Raw genomic sequence first — 19893 nt, 5'->3', positions numbered from 1 at the left:
TGGCTAGAAGAAATACTGCAGGTGTGTGACATCACAGTCCTCAGCTCTCCTGGAATAAAGACAGATCTGACTTCATTCCTACCAAGCCTCTGGACATGAATGCTTCGCACTGCTACACTGCCAATAGCTAGATAGTAGCCTAGAATTCAATGAGTCTGCAATTATTATTTTAGCATTGTCTATAATTAATATCACTCCAACCATTATTATTATTAATCTATTGGAAATGAGAACTTGTTCCAATAACTAAGTGACTGCAGGGTGTGTATAGTCTATTCTAGGCACAATGTGCATTCACACCTCTATAAAGGCTCAGCAAGGGGACACATAGCTAATAGCATACAACCTGATAATGCTAAGGTGCAAGGACATGCAAGAGGCTCCTGTCTGACCTTTGCTGCAATTTGCTGTTTTTTTTATAAACTTTTGGATTACATTAAAACAAATCCTGCAAAATCTTTCTTTTTACAACTTCTGATCAAGAAAACTGGATCTTATTTTTTTTTCTTACCTGCCTTAAAGATATCCCAGGCAGCTCTGATGGACAAAAGACTCATTTTGTCATTTTATTCTAATTTTCTGAAAGTGGAGGTGGCTCATTAATGTAAATGAAGGTGATCTGTGCACACTGGAAAACTGATTTCTTGCTTGGAAGACAACCACATGTGACAGATCTGCATTGCTTTGGCTGGCTGTGACTTTCCATTATAAGGTGAGATTTGTATTGCTGTTGTACTGACTTGCATGTGAATATTGCTTATCATTAACTTTATTTTTATTATCATAGGGAGTATAGATAGGGAGTAGCTGAATAATCAGAAATTAGGTGTTATTGATTGACTTGCACTATGCTAAGCTGCACTATGGGGTCTATTTCTAACATTTTAATTCAACTTTTACCCCAAATTAACACATTGTATCTCCAATGTGGATTAATTTTATCCATGATTCACAGATTTTTTCTAATTTAATTGAATTGTGAAGATGTGTACTAAATTGTGATATTTTAATATCTATTTATGAATAGATGTGTTTTCTCTTTGGGTTTCTGCATAACATTTCTGCTTGCTGCAGCATTTTAAATATAAAATAATATAAGATAATATTATTTATTGTTTGAATATATCTGAAAGAATATAATTCTACATATAAGATTGTGCAGAATTGAGTTACATAGGGTTTATTTATAAAGCAGTGAATCTAAAATATCCCTGTTGGAGAATCAGTTGGACCTGAAAGATTCTCCACCAGGGAATGTTTCAGTGAATGCTGCTGCTTTATAAATAGACCCCATAGTGAAGTTTAACATTTTGTTAGTGTTTCATGCTGTCAGTGTAAGTGGCTTTACCAGTCAACACCATGGATACTGGCATCTCCAATTTCTCATTAATATGATGATAATTAAAATCAATGCAATAAAAATGTTCATCAAAGTTTTCTTTCCATGAACTTTGATGTCTGGGTTGGGCTGTTCTGCTGTCTTGGACCAACGCAACTAATGAAACTGTTCTGTAGAATTTATTTTCTACCAAATTATCTATTTATTGTGAACTTTTAGAAATTTGGGAGGTGCTTTTTGTTTGTTTTTATAACATGCCGGTTTTCGGGCTTACACTCCGGCTTTTCTATTTAGGGCAGGATCTGTGGTGGCAGCTGGCACCTTGCCAACCACCCTGCCACTTGCACTGGGGCACCGGTTCCCAAAGAACCAACAACTGCAGATTTGACAAGTGGGTGGCACTGAGTGTTACCAAACCATTCATCTTCCATGGGGCTGCTGTGGGGAGAATCTATATGTTGCATTTCCTCTAAGGCAGCAGTTCCTGGCATGTGGAAGTGGTAACAGCACCACAGCCCCACCACCAATCAGAACATAGCCCTAGGCGTTGAAGAATGAGGTGAACCTTACCGCATGCACAGCACTAAAGGGGATACCCACATGATGCTGAGCGTTCATGATTGACAGGACTATAATCCAACAATTGAAAGGGCTGGGGAGGCTAGATGATGCTGCAGCTTCTAATGCACACTGTGAGAAGCCCATTGTGTGCAGTAAAATAATAACAAGTAATATTGGTTCAAGAGAGGAGCCTCTATACCCGTGTTAGACTGAAGGTATAGCAGGCTTTAGATAACATAGCATTATTAACATTTGCATAGCCTATCCATAGCCTGCTGTCTTTACTCATTAGATCTGAGTGCCTTTAATCATTTAAAATCCTGTATAGGAACTCAGGAACTTATCTGCCTACCAAGACAGTTTGAATTTGTAACTCATTCCAAGTGTCAGTCTATTGCTTATATCAGGGCTGAATGCTCTGAGGTGCCGAGGCAGACGCCATAGCTATGATCTGCATGCATTGCATTGAGACTGACTGATAAAATGATCAGATCTAAAAAAAAACTCAATAGTTTTTTTTTTAATTATTAGCATATTGACAAAGATTGGGTAGATATGAGTAACCAGGCATTGCAAATACTTCAGTTATAGGAAGTCCTATTTAGTTTATACATACTGAATGGCCCTTGACAAACATAATGTCTCATTTTACTTTTTTGTATGTGGTGTCTCTGATTGAGTTTTATTGACCGGAAAGCAAACTAGGCAATGCAGGCTTGCTGACTTTTTTTGAAAATGTAAATTTCTCCTATACTGGTAACCCCTCTGACTGCAATGGACTTTTATATGTTTTAGGGGGCCAATGATGCACATAATATATTATGGCAATCAAGGGGTTAATATTGGACCTTTCTTTTCTCTTCTTTTTAATGACAAAGCCTGACCTCTCCATTATCTTTCAATGTGATCTAGATGTCAACTCAGACGGATGTTCTCTTGGCTGTAAATGAGTCGGAAGTGTCACCCCCTCCCAATGTGAACCCCCCTCCTATACTGTCCAGGCTTGTCAGCCCTTTGGTAACAGTTATACAGTTAATTTAAAAAAATAAAGGAAATAAAAATACTTAAATTGTATCTTATAGACAGATAAGTACAGTAAGAATGCAGAGATGTGCAGTACATGGCTGGTACGACCTATTCACTATACAAAGGATCCCTAATTATAATAACCGCAAGTAAATACAAAGGGAGAAAACGTTCCATATCTCGACGTGTTTCGCCTGACGGCTTCCTCAGGGGACTTGCAGAGAAATGTTAAAGATTGTAGCAGATCGTAAGGAATTTTAATAGGGATACATCAATAGTAAACATCCATATATTTGTCTGATACATATTGTAGACAAAATATCCAGTGGTGTGCAGAGTCTGACAAGTGGAGGTGCTGTAGAGAACTAAGTGTATCAGCTGATACATACTGAATGTGCCATGGGGAAGCCGTCAGGCGAAACGCGTCGGTTATGGATTGTTTTCTCCTTTTGTATTTACTTGCGATTCGTAGGGATCATTTGTATACCAAATAGGTCGCACGTCCCATGTAGTGGAGAATGGGAACGACTGATGTCATATTGTTTATGTATTTTTTACATCAATTTATGCTATATGTGATTTACCACATTCTAATACTTGCCATTGGAAAACCCTTGCTTTTTCTGACTCATTTTAATATTATCACTATTTGATTTTTGGGGTTGGCAAAACAGTTGAAAACTTTGGAGGATAGTTAGACTACCTTTCTACTCCCAATTTTATCTGGGGTATGATGGTTTCTAGTATGTTTTTTTTTCCCTATCAGTTGAACTTGATGGACTTTTGTCTTTTTCAACCTAACTATGTAATTATAGCGTGCCAGTAGTGTCTGACCAATTCCTATAGCATGCTTGCTTTCCCTGGTCATGTATTATAGCAGCTCTGTGGTCTATGATCATCTACTATTGCAGTGTTTCCCAACCAGGGTTACTTCAGAGATTCCTTGGGGTTCTATATGAGCAGTTTGTACCTCTCAGGTCGGTTACTACTGACACCAATTAACTTTTTGGTTATCTGTAAGGGTGACATTTCTACAAAACAGTGAATCAGACATGCAGCAAACATTCTCTGCAGAATCATGTTTTAGAAGTGAGTGATTCACCACCATAGAATGTTTGATAATGTCACATTGACTGTTTCATAAATAGACCCCATAGTATGGCTGAATTTGTCACAAAAAATCTCTCCAGTATATAATATACAGGAAAAAAAGCTGCAAATTGGGAGCAACTAAAAGGATTTTAAACATTCACCAATGAAATGAATGCATTTTGTATATGTAAGATTATAATGCTCACATATAATTACATATATGCTTACAGTAATTTCAGTTGTAATTGTATAATGATGCAGAACACATCTGTGGCACACCTGATGTGTTCTATCACGATGACAGCATGGTGTATGTGGCATAACAAATACTTTAATTTAGCATTTTTAAAATCAAATGAAAAATGTACAGATCATTTATAATGAGCACAGGAGAATAGGGTATATTGAAGTGCAGTACATTTGTATTCACAATAGGCATCCAATAATTCAATAATAAAAAGAAAAAAATCCCCTTCACAACATTAGATGTTTATTACTGGTTCACTACATAGGTCTGTGCACATACTGCATGCTGTCATACCCGCGACGCTTACTGCTCCGACTTTATCCTCCACACTGCTATCCTGGACATATTTCCTACAGTCATACTCTCCATAAACCCTTCCTGCACGTAATGCCTTGGTCATATCATAAACCCCTCCTGCATATAGTGCCTTTAGTCATACTCTCCATGAACCCTCCTACATATAGTGCCTATGGTCATATTCTCCATGAACCCCTCCTGCCTATAGTGCCTTTAGTCATACTCTCCATGAACCCTCCTACATATAGTGCCTATGGTCATACTCTCCATAAACCCATCCTGCACATAGTGCCTATAGTCATATGAAACCCTCCTGCACATAGTGCCTATAGTCATACTCTCTATAAACCCCTTCTGCACATAACATCTACAGTCATACTCTCCGTAATCCCTTTCTTGTATATGTTGCCTATAGTCCTATTCTCCATACTCTTCTCCTGCACATACTGTGCACTGTCATAATCTCGATCCTCCTCTCCAACACATACTGTCACACTGTCATACTGTCCTTACTCTTCTTTGGGGTGTAGCAGGTCTCAAGGCAAAACATTGAACCTAATGTGACCTTATATTGTCATATACATCCCTTTGTGCTAGTCCTATACCCAAGGAGCATGCTAAAACTAGGCACTGCCCAATGACAATACCAAAGGTACAGCCTGAATGGCACACCCCCATAGCCACCCTAGTATAGCTCAGATTATAGCTGTGATATATTGGTGTGGTCGTCTTCTGAATGGCTGCTACTAAATTAGAAGTTGGGTTCCTTCAAATTGTCTTATAAAGAACACTAGAATTTCTGAAGTGCAGGGCACAAGGAAAGTTGGTTTGCTACATAAAAACAAAAAGGCAAAACATTAGACAAATCAAAAAAACTGTTTCCAATTGCTCCTGGAAAGATATCAAAGAACCTCACCCAGAATCTACATATGGGATATCTTTGAGACAACAAGAATATAATTTGATCCAAACCTTCTGCTAATGGTTACTAGGAATACCAGATTTTATCAATCCAGAAGCAGCACACAAATTGCCTGCAAAGGAAGTAAAGAGGAAGGGTGAAGGTTCTCCAGGTGCAGCATCTAGAACAGTGTTTCTCATCCTTTTTAGCATGAAAGAACCCTTGCAATAACTTTCAGGTCTTCATGGAAGACATTCTATACTTCTATATCCACAGGTCACAGTACATTAGCATGGTGGTCAATAAAAAGAATGCCTATTACATTGCTAGCCATTGGGGAGAATGTCACCGATACAGATAGCCAAAATGGTCATTGGGGTCACTTTAACCGACCTGCTCATTGTTCAAGGAACCCCTAGCAACTTCTCAAAGAACCCTAGGGGATCATGGTTGAAATACGCTGATCTAAATAGTGTATTTGTAGTTATCATTGGGCCTTAAAACAGGTAAATCTGTAAATCTTTTATACCCCTAATGTGTGCAAGGGGTAAAGATCTGCAGAGTCATGTGATTGCTTGGACCCCCAATAGTATGACTGAGATCAGACAAACTTACCTGCAAATATTCAATCAGGAGGATCAAAAAATGATAAATTGGAGATTCTTTCAGGTCAGTCATTGGTATTCATGAAACTGCTGTTTATACCTGTAGATGTCACAGGAAGATATATATGTTGCTGCATACTGAGTCCTCCTGTGCTTGTGAAAAAAGAAATGCTACAAATGCTAAACCATGTAACAACCATGGAAAAATGTTATCTCCAATCTACAACACTCAACACACAATGCATATAAATAACAATAAATCTGCTATATTTATCTTTATATGTATGTAATGTTTTTTTAATATCTTTTATTTTTAGAAATGAATATCTCCAAGGAAGTTGGCATTAAAGGCTGCAGCAATGCACAGTGGCTTAGCAGCTCATGTCACTTGGATGTAAATATGACTTCAGCAAATGGAACTCATTTTCACCTACCCACCTTCTCCCCAGCAGCCAAGGCACGAGTGATCATTACATTTGTCATTTTCACACTGTCAGCCTCTTGCAACTTGGCTGCTCTTTGGGCAGCTGCTCGGACAAGCAGAAAGAAAAGATCACACGTACGAATCTTAATCCTCAATCTCACCACAGCTGACTTGCTGGTAACGTTCATCGTGATGCCATTGGATGCTATATGGAACATCACATTGCAATGGCATGCTGGAGACATAGCCTGCAGAATATTGATGTTCTTAAAGCTTCTGTCCATGTATTCTTGTGCATTTGTCACTGTGGTAATCAGCGTGGACCGACAGTCGGCCATCCTCAACCCACTGGCCATTAACGACGCCAAGAAGAAAAACAAGATAATGTTGTCAGTGGCATGGTCAATGAGTGTCGTGCTCTCACTCCCACAGGTATACACAAGTTTCAACTGGGAAAATACCAAATTAATATTTGTAGAAATATTTAACTTATACTAAGGTATTATTTAGACTGTGGAACTATGCAGGAACTAAGGTTAAGATGGCCAAAAGTTACCAAAAAAGTTCTAACCACATACAATATATATGAATTAACAAAATAGGGGTCCCAGGGGGTCACAGAAGCTCCATTTTCAGCTAGCCTGAATTTTTTATTGTGCCAGAAAATACAACCTTTGTAATTAAAAGGGGAGCTAATGGGCCAAATCAAGACGCTCCATGTCATTTAGGTTTGCCGATAGCAAAATCCTGTAATTTTGCCGTTCAATCAGTTTTGACAAAATAATTCCATTCATTGCTAATCATATTCAATCCAATTTAAAAAAAATACTTAATATAGTGGGTAGAAAAATGCAAATAATTTCTTTATATATCTAAAGTCAAAACTGTTTACAGAGCAGTTGTACTGTAGGAGAGATATGGACTAAAGCTTGATTTAGACCTCAAGTGATCCTGTATGGCTCCCGGTGGCTCTCACCTTCCAGCCAGGGGTTTTCTCTACCGGGGTTCCTCCAGAGGTTGCTAGGAGTTCCTTTTGCAATGAGCAACCTGTGACTCTCAAGTCATTTTAACTGACACCAATTATCTTAGAGGGTGATATTCCTCCCAATGGCCGGCAATGTAAGAGGCATTCTTCCTAGTAATTACCACGCTAATGTATTGTGAGCTACGGATATAGTAATTATAAAAGGGGTGCCCCAAATGTTATTTAAAGAGTTCCCCCATATTAAAAAGGTTAAGAAACACTGTTCAAGCCACTAGGTCACTCGCACCACACCACTGGTTTGTAAAGAACTTACCACTAATTGCCACCCCTATTCATTCTCAATGGGACTGCTGTGGGTACAAGCTACTTTCAGCATTTTACTTACGGCTTACTGGTATGAGGAAGCAGTAACTGCACAGCCTCACTACTACCAGTCTGAACATCTTCCATGTCTTTCATCCCAGATTAATTAGTAGCAGACCTCTAACAGCCACTATTTTTTACAATTGGTGGGACATAGCCGGGCACATCTAAATTGTTGCTTCCCTCTCCATAGAACAGAACAGCACTCTTTGTCTGTACAACACTGGTTGATTCCTTCTGTAGCTAAAAATAATTACTACAGATTGTTTTCAGCAACTATGTCTGTACCAAGCTAAAGGAGAACCCGTCTCAAACAGGGTGAGACTAATTGACCTCCCTATTTGATGATGCCCACATACGTCTGGGGCCAACACCACTTGCTAGAGTGACTCTAATGATGTTTTTAGTTGTCTATTAAGGTGGTATTCCAGCCAACACAGTAAGGGGGGGGGTCTCTCTTTCCACTTGCCCCCAGTTTAAGAGACTTCTTTTTCTTATTAAACTTTAATACAGAGGGTTTCTAGGGTTCCTCCAGATTCCCTGATTTATGCAAGGGTGACATTTTTCCCAATGGCCAACAATGTAAAAGGAATTTTTCCAACTGACCACCACACTAATTTACTATAAGCTGTGGATATAGTAATTATAGCAGGTGTTTCTAAGACCTTAAAGTTATTTCAAGGGGGTTTCTTGTTTTTAAAAGGTCGAGAAACACTGTGCTAGCTGGTTGTAGCTATTGCAAGTACTTTAGTACTTTTTGATTTATGTATGTAATCAGTGCATAGAAACACAATAATATCTTGATTGTTTGGTTAAACTGATCCTCATGCAAGAATCTCTCATTCTATAGAAGATAAAACGGCATTGAGGCGAGCTTTCATTGGAGGTGAAGGTAAACCCTTATGGTACCATCATGTATAATGTTAACCTAAATTTTCAAGAAATAAGTGACTGGAGGCAGTGGCAGATGTTGCCAACCATGGGCCCTTGTGCAGAACTCACTTTGGGGCCCCCACTAAACAGCTTTGAGGCCCCTGTTGGTTGAGAGGAGTCCAGGGCCCTTGTACATCGGCACCTCCAGTGCTGGAGGTATGATCTGTATCAAGACTTTTATTCTTAAGTAATGTTACACCCTAGGTGCACCATCCACCTTACCACCTTGTATAACAAAGTGGCTGCTCCCCCACCATCCATATTCAGAGTAGCACAGGGAAGCATGGTGCAATAATTTCAGCATACCTGTACCAGTTTCAGTGGCAAATTCAGTGGTGAAGTCCAATCAATGTGCTTGTCCAGTGACGTTAACACCAGAATCAGACTTCACAGCTCTGCCGGGTGCAGAAACAGGTAAGCTGTTTTACCCAACCTCCCTGTCCTGCTCAATATATGGGGAAAAGGAGCAAAAAAACTAAAAAATTGGCAACTTGCCTAGGTTGCCAATGCCTAGACTCATAAAATCAAGTCCCCCAGACCAATGCTCAATTTAGCTTTGATGATACCAAATCATTTACTTGTAGGACCAGGCAGATGTTACCTGCAGAATAGAGGCATAACTCTTTTATTTATTAGCAAATACAGAAGAAGAAAATGACCTCTGGGGCCATATCGGCCTGATATATTACATTACCTTAGGCATGATGATTTTATGTCAAACTGTCTACAGTGTCTAAAGAAAAGCTTTCATTTCTCCATGTACATTAGCGTTATCCAAATATTTCTAATGCAGTCAGACAGGCCAGGACATTGATCAATGATTCTTGTAGTTTATGTGGTTTTTAGTCTGTCCCTGCCCAGTATAATGCTATAAAAGTACATTGTAGTATCTAACTGGAACCAGATTTCACCAGCTGGGGAAATGCACAAATATTGTTCCCTGGCATAGCAAAACTCAGTAGCTGTGTTTAACTAGACTGCCAAACAATTAATTAATTATTGTGATGATATAGTCTGAATATATATTGTGCATATTTCTGGTACTTTTACTGCCTTTTTCCAGCAGTTGTGTAGGGTGTCCAAATATGATTGCTCAGTCCAATCTGCACCAGGGATGGACCATACTGCCCAGTGCACTCCAAACAGAACTAGCCTGTAACACACCAGTTTCCTTAAAGCAGAACTAAAGACAAAAAATAAAAAGTCACTAGGACAGTTTTTGGCAGAGGAGACATGCAGAGGCTTGTTTGCAAAACAATCTTTACCCTGGGTTTAGGTGGCTTTGCACATGCACTATGCAATGTAGAACCCGTCTGGTACATGCATTGCCACAAGTAGACCTAAATGTGGGGGACAATGTAACTCCTTTACATGCACAGTGTTTACATCACCAGTGGCCACCCAAAGGCTGAAGAGAATCACGGTGGACCCAAAAAAGTCAGCAGCAAAAATGGTGGCTTTGGGCATACAGTGGTAAAAAGACCCTGGACCTCCTTGCCGGTGCCAGGTAAATAATCACTGATTTGGAAAAAGTTCACCCTCACCAATGAAAGTTTAATTCTACTTTAACAGCTGATTGCAACACATTTGTTCTGCACAAAGCGGATGACCCATAGCTTTGCATTTTAATTAGTGATATACTATAAGCAGTAAAGCAGGACTATAATGTAGCACTATTAAGCAAAGCAGAATATATATCAGTAAGCTGACACACATGTAACATATAAGCCTGTCCCTGACTACCCGTGTGCATATGTAATCACAAATTATACATTTTACAGATAAAGTTTTGAAAACACAAAAACAGGCATAAGATTATTTGCATGGAGCTATTGTACTTTACATATGTGTCTGCAAAAACTTTAAAGCCCATACATTCTGGTTTTTTTGCTCATATCCACATTTAATATTTGAGTGTAGCATCTGGCACTTATAGATGGAGTTCAATGGCAAACATTTTCAATGCAAGCCAGACTTTCAGACATCTACCTGTGAAACCTCAAATAACTAAATATATTACTTATCATTTCTACCAAAGTTCTTTCCTACCCGACTGAAAGAGGAAATGACATTAGTATACTACTTATAAATTATTTCTCTGAAAAAGAAAAGAAGGGAACACCTTCTTCCTGGCAGAAACAGGTAAAAACCTTTCCATATAATGACATTGTGTGATGGTATACCTACCTGCCAATGAAATATTGGCTATGCAGACTGGAGGGTCATGTAGGCTGGTTCAGGACCCCCCCCATCAACAAAAAAAAAAAGAAATGTAAATTTTTTTTAAACATGTTGGAAAATTTTGCAATTTGCAGACATAAAGCATTGTTCATAATCATTTGATTCCAAGCATCATATGCTGTCTTCTCATGAGTAGGGTAGCCCTCATGCCCCATTTTCCTTCCTTCAACGCCCACTCCCCCCTCCAGCCCCAATGTTCTCCAAAAACACATGTTTTGTAGAAAAACTGGCTGAAACAGCTGATCTTTATTAAAGAAACCTTTATTTCCTACTTTATTTCACATACCATAAATAACCATAATTTAACAAATAACTTATACCATACCCATACTAACAATTTAACACTCAAATAATTTTTGCTTCCTTTCCTGGAAGGCCTTGAATCACCAAAAATGTTAGGCCAACTAGTTCTGCCATGGCTAGATATTTTTAGCTTCCGGCTGCCAAACCTTGCTCAGGTGCCGATATCTGCCACATGCAGACCCCTCCCTGACCTAGACATAATAATCTCTTTGCCACCTCGAGGACACTAATACCACAGACGGGCTCTCCAAATTCTCCAGTACCTTCCAAACCACCACCTTCCAGAAACCCAGCTGTCCTCAATTCCTAAATTCAAATCAATGCCCACCCCCAATGCCAATAACCCTGAAATAAAGGGGCAGGTGGCGGGAAACTTTCCTTTACCGGAGCCTAACTACCTTGCCCCACCCCTCACCATGGCCTTTTAACCCCTCCTCCCTACCAACCCCTTCTTCTTGCCACCTCTCCTTCCAGCACTTTCTATAACTCTTTCACTGCCAAGGGGCCTATGTCACCCTGTCATGCAGTCCTGATTTTTTTCATTGTTTTCAGCATTAGCAGCATGAATTTACAGCATTAAGGGTTTTTGATTATGTTTCATGCCTTGCATTCTTGTGATTGTTTGAAACATTTTTGCTAAATAAACCCAATGCAATATTTTAAGAGATTAGATGATATGATAATTGAATGAAAATTTATTCACAACCGGAGCCTTTCATGATCAATTTCATACAAAATAATTGACTGAACATTGATTGGCAATGGGTGGACTTTTTATCATCCAAGTACAGGTGGCAGTGGCAGATTTTGATAGAGCTTTTAAACAGATTTTTGCTGATTGTATAAGATAAATATGCATATCAACTACAGGCCATGGCTTGCAACTTTGTGTCCTATAGGGAACCAAGAACCAACTTGCATGGGAAGAATCATATTATTATCATGATTAGCAGATCATGTTGATCCCAATTAAGCTTTGTTTTTTTTATACTGTCATCAGTCCTGCATCTTTCCTTCCCTTCATAGAAATGCTCACTTGAACATAAAAGGTAACACAAAGTAAAGCAAACATTACATTGTATCTCTACTTCTAGATCTAATATTGTGGCTATGAACAGGTCAAAATCTTCCTGGAAAGATATTACAATAGGATGTAATCTAATGATTCATTAACCTGCTAAGGAATGGAACCCCCCTCCCCCTCCAATGATTATTAATATTAACATATAACACAGCGCTTTATAAAGTCTATAGTTATGTCAACTGATCTTCTGACTTTATGGTTGTTAATGTACTAAAGCCTTTCTTGACCTTTATTAACATGGGGAAACTCTTGAAATAATTTTCAGATCTTAGGAAACCTCTGTTATAAATACCATATTCATAGCTCACAGTATTTGTATGTCTGATGGTCAGTGGGAAGAATGCCTCTTACATTGCTATCATTGGGAATGTGACCCTAAGGCTGCGTACACACATCCAATGGTTCTTGTCCGATAATCGGCTCAAAGCCCATATCAGACGGGAATCTGGCGTGTGTACAGCGCCCGTCGACCATCGTCCGAACGACCGTCCTGACGGATCCATGGACGATTGACGACAAACGACTGTAATGGAACCGAAGGGGGAGAGCCACTCCGTCATTCTCCCCCTCCCCTCTCTATAGAGCAGAATGGCGATGTATGTACAGCACTCGTTCATGCATTGTACAGTCCTTAGTCGTTGGAAAGGATTGTGAAAGATCCTTTCCAACGACAATTATTGCACGTGTGTATGTAGCTTTACAGATAGCTAAAAAGATCAATGGTGTTTTTATTATCTGACCCAAGAAGCAAAAATTGCTCATTGCTCAAGAAACCCCTTACAACCTCTAGAGGTAGAGCTAGAGGAACCGTGTTTGAGAAACACTGACTTGAAGTATAGGGGGCCTCAACTGTGGATTCTGTTCAGAATATGAGCTGTTATTGAAGATAGCCAGACTTCAGACCTAAAGAAGACAGTCAGACCCCATGGACATGCAGCAGGTATGGTTGAACATGTTGCAGGAGGCTATGATACCGTGAACATATGAGACTTCTGAAGATCACTGCTATTAACAATTATGATAAATGTCCCAACCACTGATTGCTGGGATCTGCAAAGGGCTACACAGCATGTACCAGAGGGCCATATGTAGCAGACTGCAGGTTGGGAACCAGGGTCCGACCTAATTCTGCTGATTAGTAAATGTATTGCTCTCAAAGTGCTGACAACCCAGTAATCTAGAATTCTTTTTGCGCAAAAAAGTTTAACAATGGCTCCAAATACATTACCGAAACTAGTGACAGTATTTGATTTGACTAAGCAGTCCTTGTTCATCATTAGGTTGGGTAGAGGCAGGTAGAATCATTTATATCATGCTTGTCTTCAGCCAATCGCTCCTCCGGGAACTATTGTGACCTATGCCTATGATGTTAGCAATGTAATACTAGAGGAGTTGCACTGTTTTGTTTTATGAAGAAGAGTATGATCGGCTTCAAACTGCACTGGGCTTTCCAATCAATCTGAAAAACAAGAGCAAGAAATGTCCCCAATGGTCAGTAGTCCTCAATATCACTCCTTACATAACCCATGTGAAATAATATTAATCCATTTAAACATTCAATAAGAAAACATTTGGTGCCTCTAATATTCCTCTTTACAAGAGCAAGAGACCTAACCAGCACTTGAAGCCAATTAGATGCAGTTCATGGGTTCAGAGTAAACAAGTTGACATTAGCAGGGAGTGATGGTTCATCAGTGTGCTGCTGCTCCTCCATTGTTCAATCAGTTGGCTTGACATGAGAAATTGACCAAGATGTACAGCTGCTACAGGAACGTTAAAATGATCTGGCTATGCTGTCTGGCATTACAAAACTGACTGCATATAATAACAATACCCAAAGGTAAAAAACTTTATATATCACCTGCCTAACTGGAGTTTGGCTTTATATAGGTGAGGTAGAGTTTTATTTAAAGTAATGTATAGCAAAAACTTTTTAGAAAAGAAGAAGGTTGAAACTCTCCTCTTCTCCTAGTTCAATTCCAGCTTGAAGGACGGTTCTTTTAGTTTCATGTAACCATATTAAAGTTGAACTATACCCTCCTCTTCTTCAGCCGCTCCACCGAGGATGGTGGGGGGAGAGGAGGATTTGGTAATGGTTACGGAGGAGAAACTTCCATATGGTTTTCATTGTTTAGATAAATAGAGTACAATAAGCAAAAAGAACCTACACTTGTCCAATAATATTTTAAAAGTAAACCTACCTTAACCACTAGGTTAAAGTGATAAAACTAACCAGATCATGCGATAGTTTTTGTGTCTTTTATGTCCTGGGCCTAATACAAGTGAATCTGCTGTTAATTTGTTCCTTACAAACTCTTTTTTTGACTGAAAGTGTTCAGAATTCTGATTGATCATACGTGTAATATGACTTATGTTCTTTTGATCAATGTTAACTAACATGTCCAATCTATTCAGGCCCAATCCACGATCAAAAGAATTGATAGGTATGGCTTGTGATTTCCATTCAGGTTTACTGTGAATCCAATTGTTTTACTGGATGTAAGTCAAACTTAGTTTATTGGTGGTGGGTCTTAACAACAATATTTCAAAAACCTGGACCAAAATCCTGCAGTCCTCCTTCCCAGACTTTCATGAAAATCTCAACTTTTTAGAAAAGTCTTGCATACCAAAGAATTGTCTTGTGTTTCCTTTTACAGGTTGTTCACATTGTATTTTATGTAGCTATGAGGATGGTATTTTGCAAAGCAGGAAAGCTATTCTACTTTTATATAAGCAGCAAAGACACCCCTATATTATTGACTATAGGACAAGGTTTATGCTTAGGAGTAAGCTGATGGTTATTAAGAATCAGATCATACCTCCTCATTCAACGTGCTACCCATAGAGGTCTTTGGGCACTTTAGGCACACAATGAACAATGGATCAAACCTGATCTATAATTCCTAATACTTTTTTCAGAAAAGCCTTATTCTCAGACTACTTTCAACAAAAGTTTATAGGCGATGCATTAAAACTGCAGTATTAATATTTTACTCACCATCTTCTGGGTTGGGAGTTATTTTAAACATGTCCTCCAACCATTTTATACAGCTGTTAGGGCTAACAAGTATTCATGTTTATCTGTTAGTAATTACCAATAACTTATCCAGTTTTCTTGTTATTTTTTTTTGTAGCCTACAAATATTCCCATAGTTTTCAGTGTTTTGCTCGTCAGAAATATTGAAAATGTATGTCTACAACATCTGCCTTTAGGCCATGAATACTTTCCAATAGGAAGGTTGGTGACCATGCTGGTTATAAGTATCTCTCAATGTCCCATATGAATGTTCCTGCACTCGGAGCTCATTAGTGTAGTTTTGTCCAGAACACAAATAATTACTCTCTGTGGTGGAAATGAATGTTGGTGTTTATTCATACTTCATTGTTTGCCCTGTGAACCTCAAGAAAAGGATAAACAGACTGTTAAAAAACACGTCACGCAATAATGATCATCTATAGAAAACAAATGTAAACACCGTAAGGCCAGAAATGTGCCAATAAGTCCTAATAATTTGTAGCAAACTACCCTCTGCAAGGTACAAACGTATTCATTTATACAATGTGGAACAATTGCTAGTGACTTTCAACTGTAATTCCAAACTGATTTCCTGTTCCATGTTTCATGCTACCAATTAAAACTAAACTTCAGGCAATCTGCTAAAGTCTTGCTAAAATGAATATTTAGCTGGGGATATCAGTGTTTTTTTAGCCCCACTAGTGTACTGCTTTCTCACTTTTTAACAGTTCCAAATTCATAATGCTGTTTAATAGAAACCCATCATGACTGGGGCACAGCAACTGCTATTGGAGTGATCACTTGAAAGTGCTAGAGCAATGTTTCTCAAACATGAGGGACCCATGAAATAACTTTCTGGTCTTCAGGGAACCCCTTCTTTAATTACTATATCCACAGCTCACAATACATTAGTGTAATGGTAAGTAGGGAGGATGTCTCTTACATTGCTAGCCAGTGGGAAGAATGTCACCCTTGCCCAAAAAGATCATTAGTGCCAGGTACACTGACCTGAGAGGCACAAATCGTTTTTTTCTTAGGGAACCCCTAGCATCCTCTGGAGGTACCCTACAGGTCCATGGAATCCCAGTTTAGAAACACTGGTGTATTGTTTTGCAATGTTGGAATAGCTTTCTTCATGTTAATGACCCATTCTATGAAAATAGTGATGCAACATCCTAGTTGAAAAGAACATTCTGCTTTATTAAGGTAAGGTAATGGTTTACAAAATTATATGGCACATGGGTAGCTCACTGATCTTATTTTTTTCTTCCAGCTTTTTCTGTTTCATACAGTTACGATTACAGAGCCACAAAATTTCACCCAGTGTACTACCAGGGGAAGCTTTGAGAAACATTGGCAGGAGACCCTGTACAACATGGTGAGCTTTGTCTGCTTGTTCCTGCTTCCTCTGCTCATCATGATCTCCTGCTACTCCCGGATCCTACTGGAGATATCCAAGCGCATGAGCAAGGGAACACGTAAGTTCTGTCTACATACAACTTTTAAAGGTTTCTGGTTTCAGGTCTGGTAATAATTACTATATCTACATAGTCTATATTTCTATATTGATGGAGAGTACACAAGTCGTTTAGGGTCCCTGGTTCGAGCAGAGTGCATGGGGATATCAATGCTGAGAGGAAATATTTTTATAATAGGCTGTTCTCTACAGAAGAGCTCCTCCTCACCTCTGCGCTGTAATGGAAAAAATGGTATCAGGAACTGGGTCACTAGTGGAAAGATGTGAGCCAGTGCCTACCAATAGCAACACCTATGGTTCATAAAACCCCACAGGGGTTATAGGCACACCCCAGAGGAAGATGATAGAAAAAATGGAGAAAAGGGGGAGGGAAGGTATAGGAAGTAAAAGGTGCGGGGTTGAGGAGGGGCTGTTGGATACATTGGTCATTACGCCAAACATGAAATATTATCAGTGAGAGAATAAAGCTTTATTACAATTAAAAAATGTTGCACATCCTTGGCCCGTGGCACTGACAGTGGAAGATAATATTGGCTCTCTTCTGTACAAAATAATAAAAAATAAAAAGTTGATATAGTGGACCAATTATTTTGCAAATGAATCATATATTTAAAACAGCCATCAGGTTAATATATTATAAGTGACTGGAATCAAGCATAATGATTAAATTGTGGAAGCTGTGCCACAAAGACAGGAAGGGGGCAAATGACTAGTCTCAAGTATTGCCTCCCTAAAGCTCCATTATTTATTCTCCATTACTGATTTACCATGCCTTGTTCTCATGTCACTGTATAGATGAGACAGTCTTGATAGAGGCATGGATTTGCTTCCTCATGTCAGAACCTCCAGCAAGAGTGAACAATACATTAGTGACATCACCACATTTCAGTCCTCATCTTCTGAGACTAGCAGTCAAAGGGAACAATGCCTTAGATTCACACTGCAAATATAGAGCAATGAGGTTGTGGGCACAGGAATCTCTAGGCACCCATTCCCACCAGGACATGCACTGCTTTTCTTCAGGAGCAATACATGTCAACAGAGAACTTCATTAACCTCCCTAGCGGTTCATTTCTTTCCGGTTTTATATGTCTTATAAGGCGGTACATTGTTTTTCATGAAAATGTATTTTACAGTATAATATAATAGTATGAGTATAATAAAGTTTGAAACACAAAATCGTGTAAAAACAATAAACTGAATAAATTAAAAAATCTATTTATTTAATAAAAAAATGCACATTATACTCATACTAATATTTATACTGTAAAATAAATGTTCTTGAAAACAATGTACTGCTTTTACACATAAAAATCCAATGTATTGCATTCAATACAGTTATTTTGTATTGAATGCAATACAAATAGATTTTGAATTTTCTGCCCCGCCCCGCCGGGAACGTACACACGCACCAACATCACTGGAAACTCCCCGGTGACTCATCGGATGCAGAAGCAGGAAGAAGAAAAAAGACGGAGATCGCGGCGCTGGACGGTGCGGGACACCTATTTACTATTACCTTCCCATAGGTTTACATACCTTCCCATAGGTTTAAACGAGCAGTGCTCATAGTACCTTAACCTCCCTAGAGGTAACCACTTTTTGCAACTTTTTTCTACCCCGAGTCACACTCGGGGTTACCTCTAGGGAGGTTAAGGTACTATGAGCACTGCTCGTTTAAAAGAGCACTCAAAAGACACTTTTTAAGACTTGCCTACCCGTCTTCTTCTGTCTCTTAAAACACTCACTACTTCCCATCACTCCATATCTCCCCTCCTATTGTGTGAGAATTCCCCCACCNCCTAGATTGTAAGCTCTTCTGGGCAGGGTCCTGTTCTCCTCCTGTGTCACTGTCTGTAACTGTCTGTCATTTGCTACCCCTTTTTTATGTACAGCACTGTGTAATATGTTGGCTCTATATAAATCCTGTTTATTAATAAAAATAATAATATTATTAATAATTCATAGGCACAATAAACACTTTAAAAAGGCTGGGGCAACTTAAAAAAAGATTTGTCTGGATACCCTGTAGAATATCCTGCATTATCTTAAGAACTGTAGGACCACATGTACCTACCAGCCTCTTCCACTCTATTCATATGACCCTGCTGGTGTCACAAAAATTTGGATTTTCACAGAACAAATTAGTACTGTCTAGTTTAAATTCAGGTCAAATTTAGGTCACTGTGGAGCATGTATAGCAATATTTCAATTTTTTCATTGTCATCCAGACAAGCAGTGTGCAATTGAAATAATAAAAGAATGAAATGAAGAATAAAATATCTTCCATATTGTGTTGACAGAGTGTGTAACATTGGGCGTAAATTATTCAATTTTTTACTGTACATTTATTTTTTTTTCTTTTAGTTTCCTCCAAGGAAGTTTACTTGAGACGCTCCAAAAATAACATTCCAAAAGCACGGATGAGAACTCTAAAGATGAGTGTTGTCATAGTCAGTTCTTTCATAATCTGTTGGACACCTTACTATCTCCTAGGCTTGTGGTACTGGTTCTACCCTGAGACAATGGAGGAGAAGGTGTCGCAGTCCCTCACCCACATCCTTTTCATTTTTGGTCTCGTTAATGCATGCTTGGACCCAATCACATATGGACTATTCACCATACATTTTCGGAAAGGTCTTCAGCGATATTGTAGAGGTGGAATGACTTCAGACACTGACACAAGCTCTTCAGTCACTGGATCCTTTCGCTGCTCAATGTCTTCATTTCGTGCCAAAAAGATGATTGTTTTGAATCAAGAACTACAAGTTTTACAGTCTTGCAATGGCAATTTAAACAACTCAGACGTCAGGATGAACGGGCTTGGCACTAGCTGCCTCTGAGGTCTGCAGCAATCAACTACAGATGTGTTAGATATGAAGACGCTCTATGAAACATTCATTAAAACATGCCCTACAGCGTGCTCCAAGTATAGAGTTTTGTACAAACCTTCTGTTCTCCCAGTTGATGCCAGCTACTAGCAAGGACCAAATCAACGA

The 19893-nt window shown here is 39.0% G+C and overlaps 1 protein-coding gene across 1 annotated transcript; it reads left to right on the top strand.

The window, feature by feature from the left end:
- The first annotated feature begins 298 nt into the window (after positions 1-298).
- On the top strand, positions 299-19746 carry LOC140322210 (gonadotropin-releasing hormone II receptor-like). The gene is made up of 4 exons (XM_072398809.1): positions 299-712; positions 6386-6924; positions 16691-16895; positions 19262-19746. The coding sequence occupies exons 2-4, from the start codon at positions 6388-6390 to the stop codon at positions 19735-19737; spliced, it is 1218 nt and encodes a 405-aa protein (XP_072254910.1). The 5' UTR covers positions 299-712; positions 6386-6387; the 3' UTR covers positions 19738-19746.
- Positions 19747-19893: the final 147 nt, after the last annotated feature.

The sequence above is a fragment of the Pyxicephalus adspersus genome, chromosome 2 (assembly GCF_032062135.1).
Source record: "Pyxicephalus adspersus chromosome 2, UCB_Pads_2.0, whole genome shotgun sequence".
Taxonomy (NCBI): Eukaryota; Metazoa; Chordata; class Amphibia; order Anura; family Pyxicephalidae; genus Pyxicephalus; species Pyxicephalus adspersus.
This window is presented reverse-complemented; position numbering and strand designations above follow the sequence as displayed.

Excerpts from the sequence above, each read along its gene's own strand:
- LOC140322210 (XM_072398809.1), top strand. The coding sequence starts at position 6,388 with ATGAATATCTCCAAGGAAGTTGGCATTAAAGGCTGCAGCAATGCACAG. Across the intron at positions 6,925-16,690 it reads TCGTGCTCTCACTCCCACAG|CTTTTTCTGTTTCATACAGT; the intron begins GTATACACAAGT and ends TTTTTCTTCCAG. Across the intron at positions 16,896-19,261 it reads GCGCATGAGCAAGGGAACAC|TTTCCTCCAAGGAAGTTTAC; the intron begins GTAAGTTCTGTC and ends TTTTTCTTTTAG.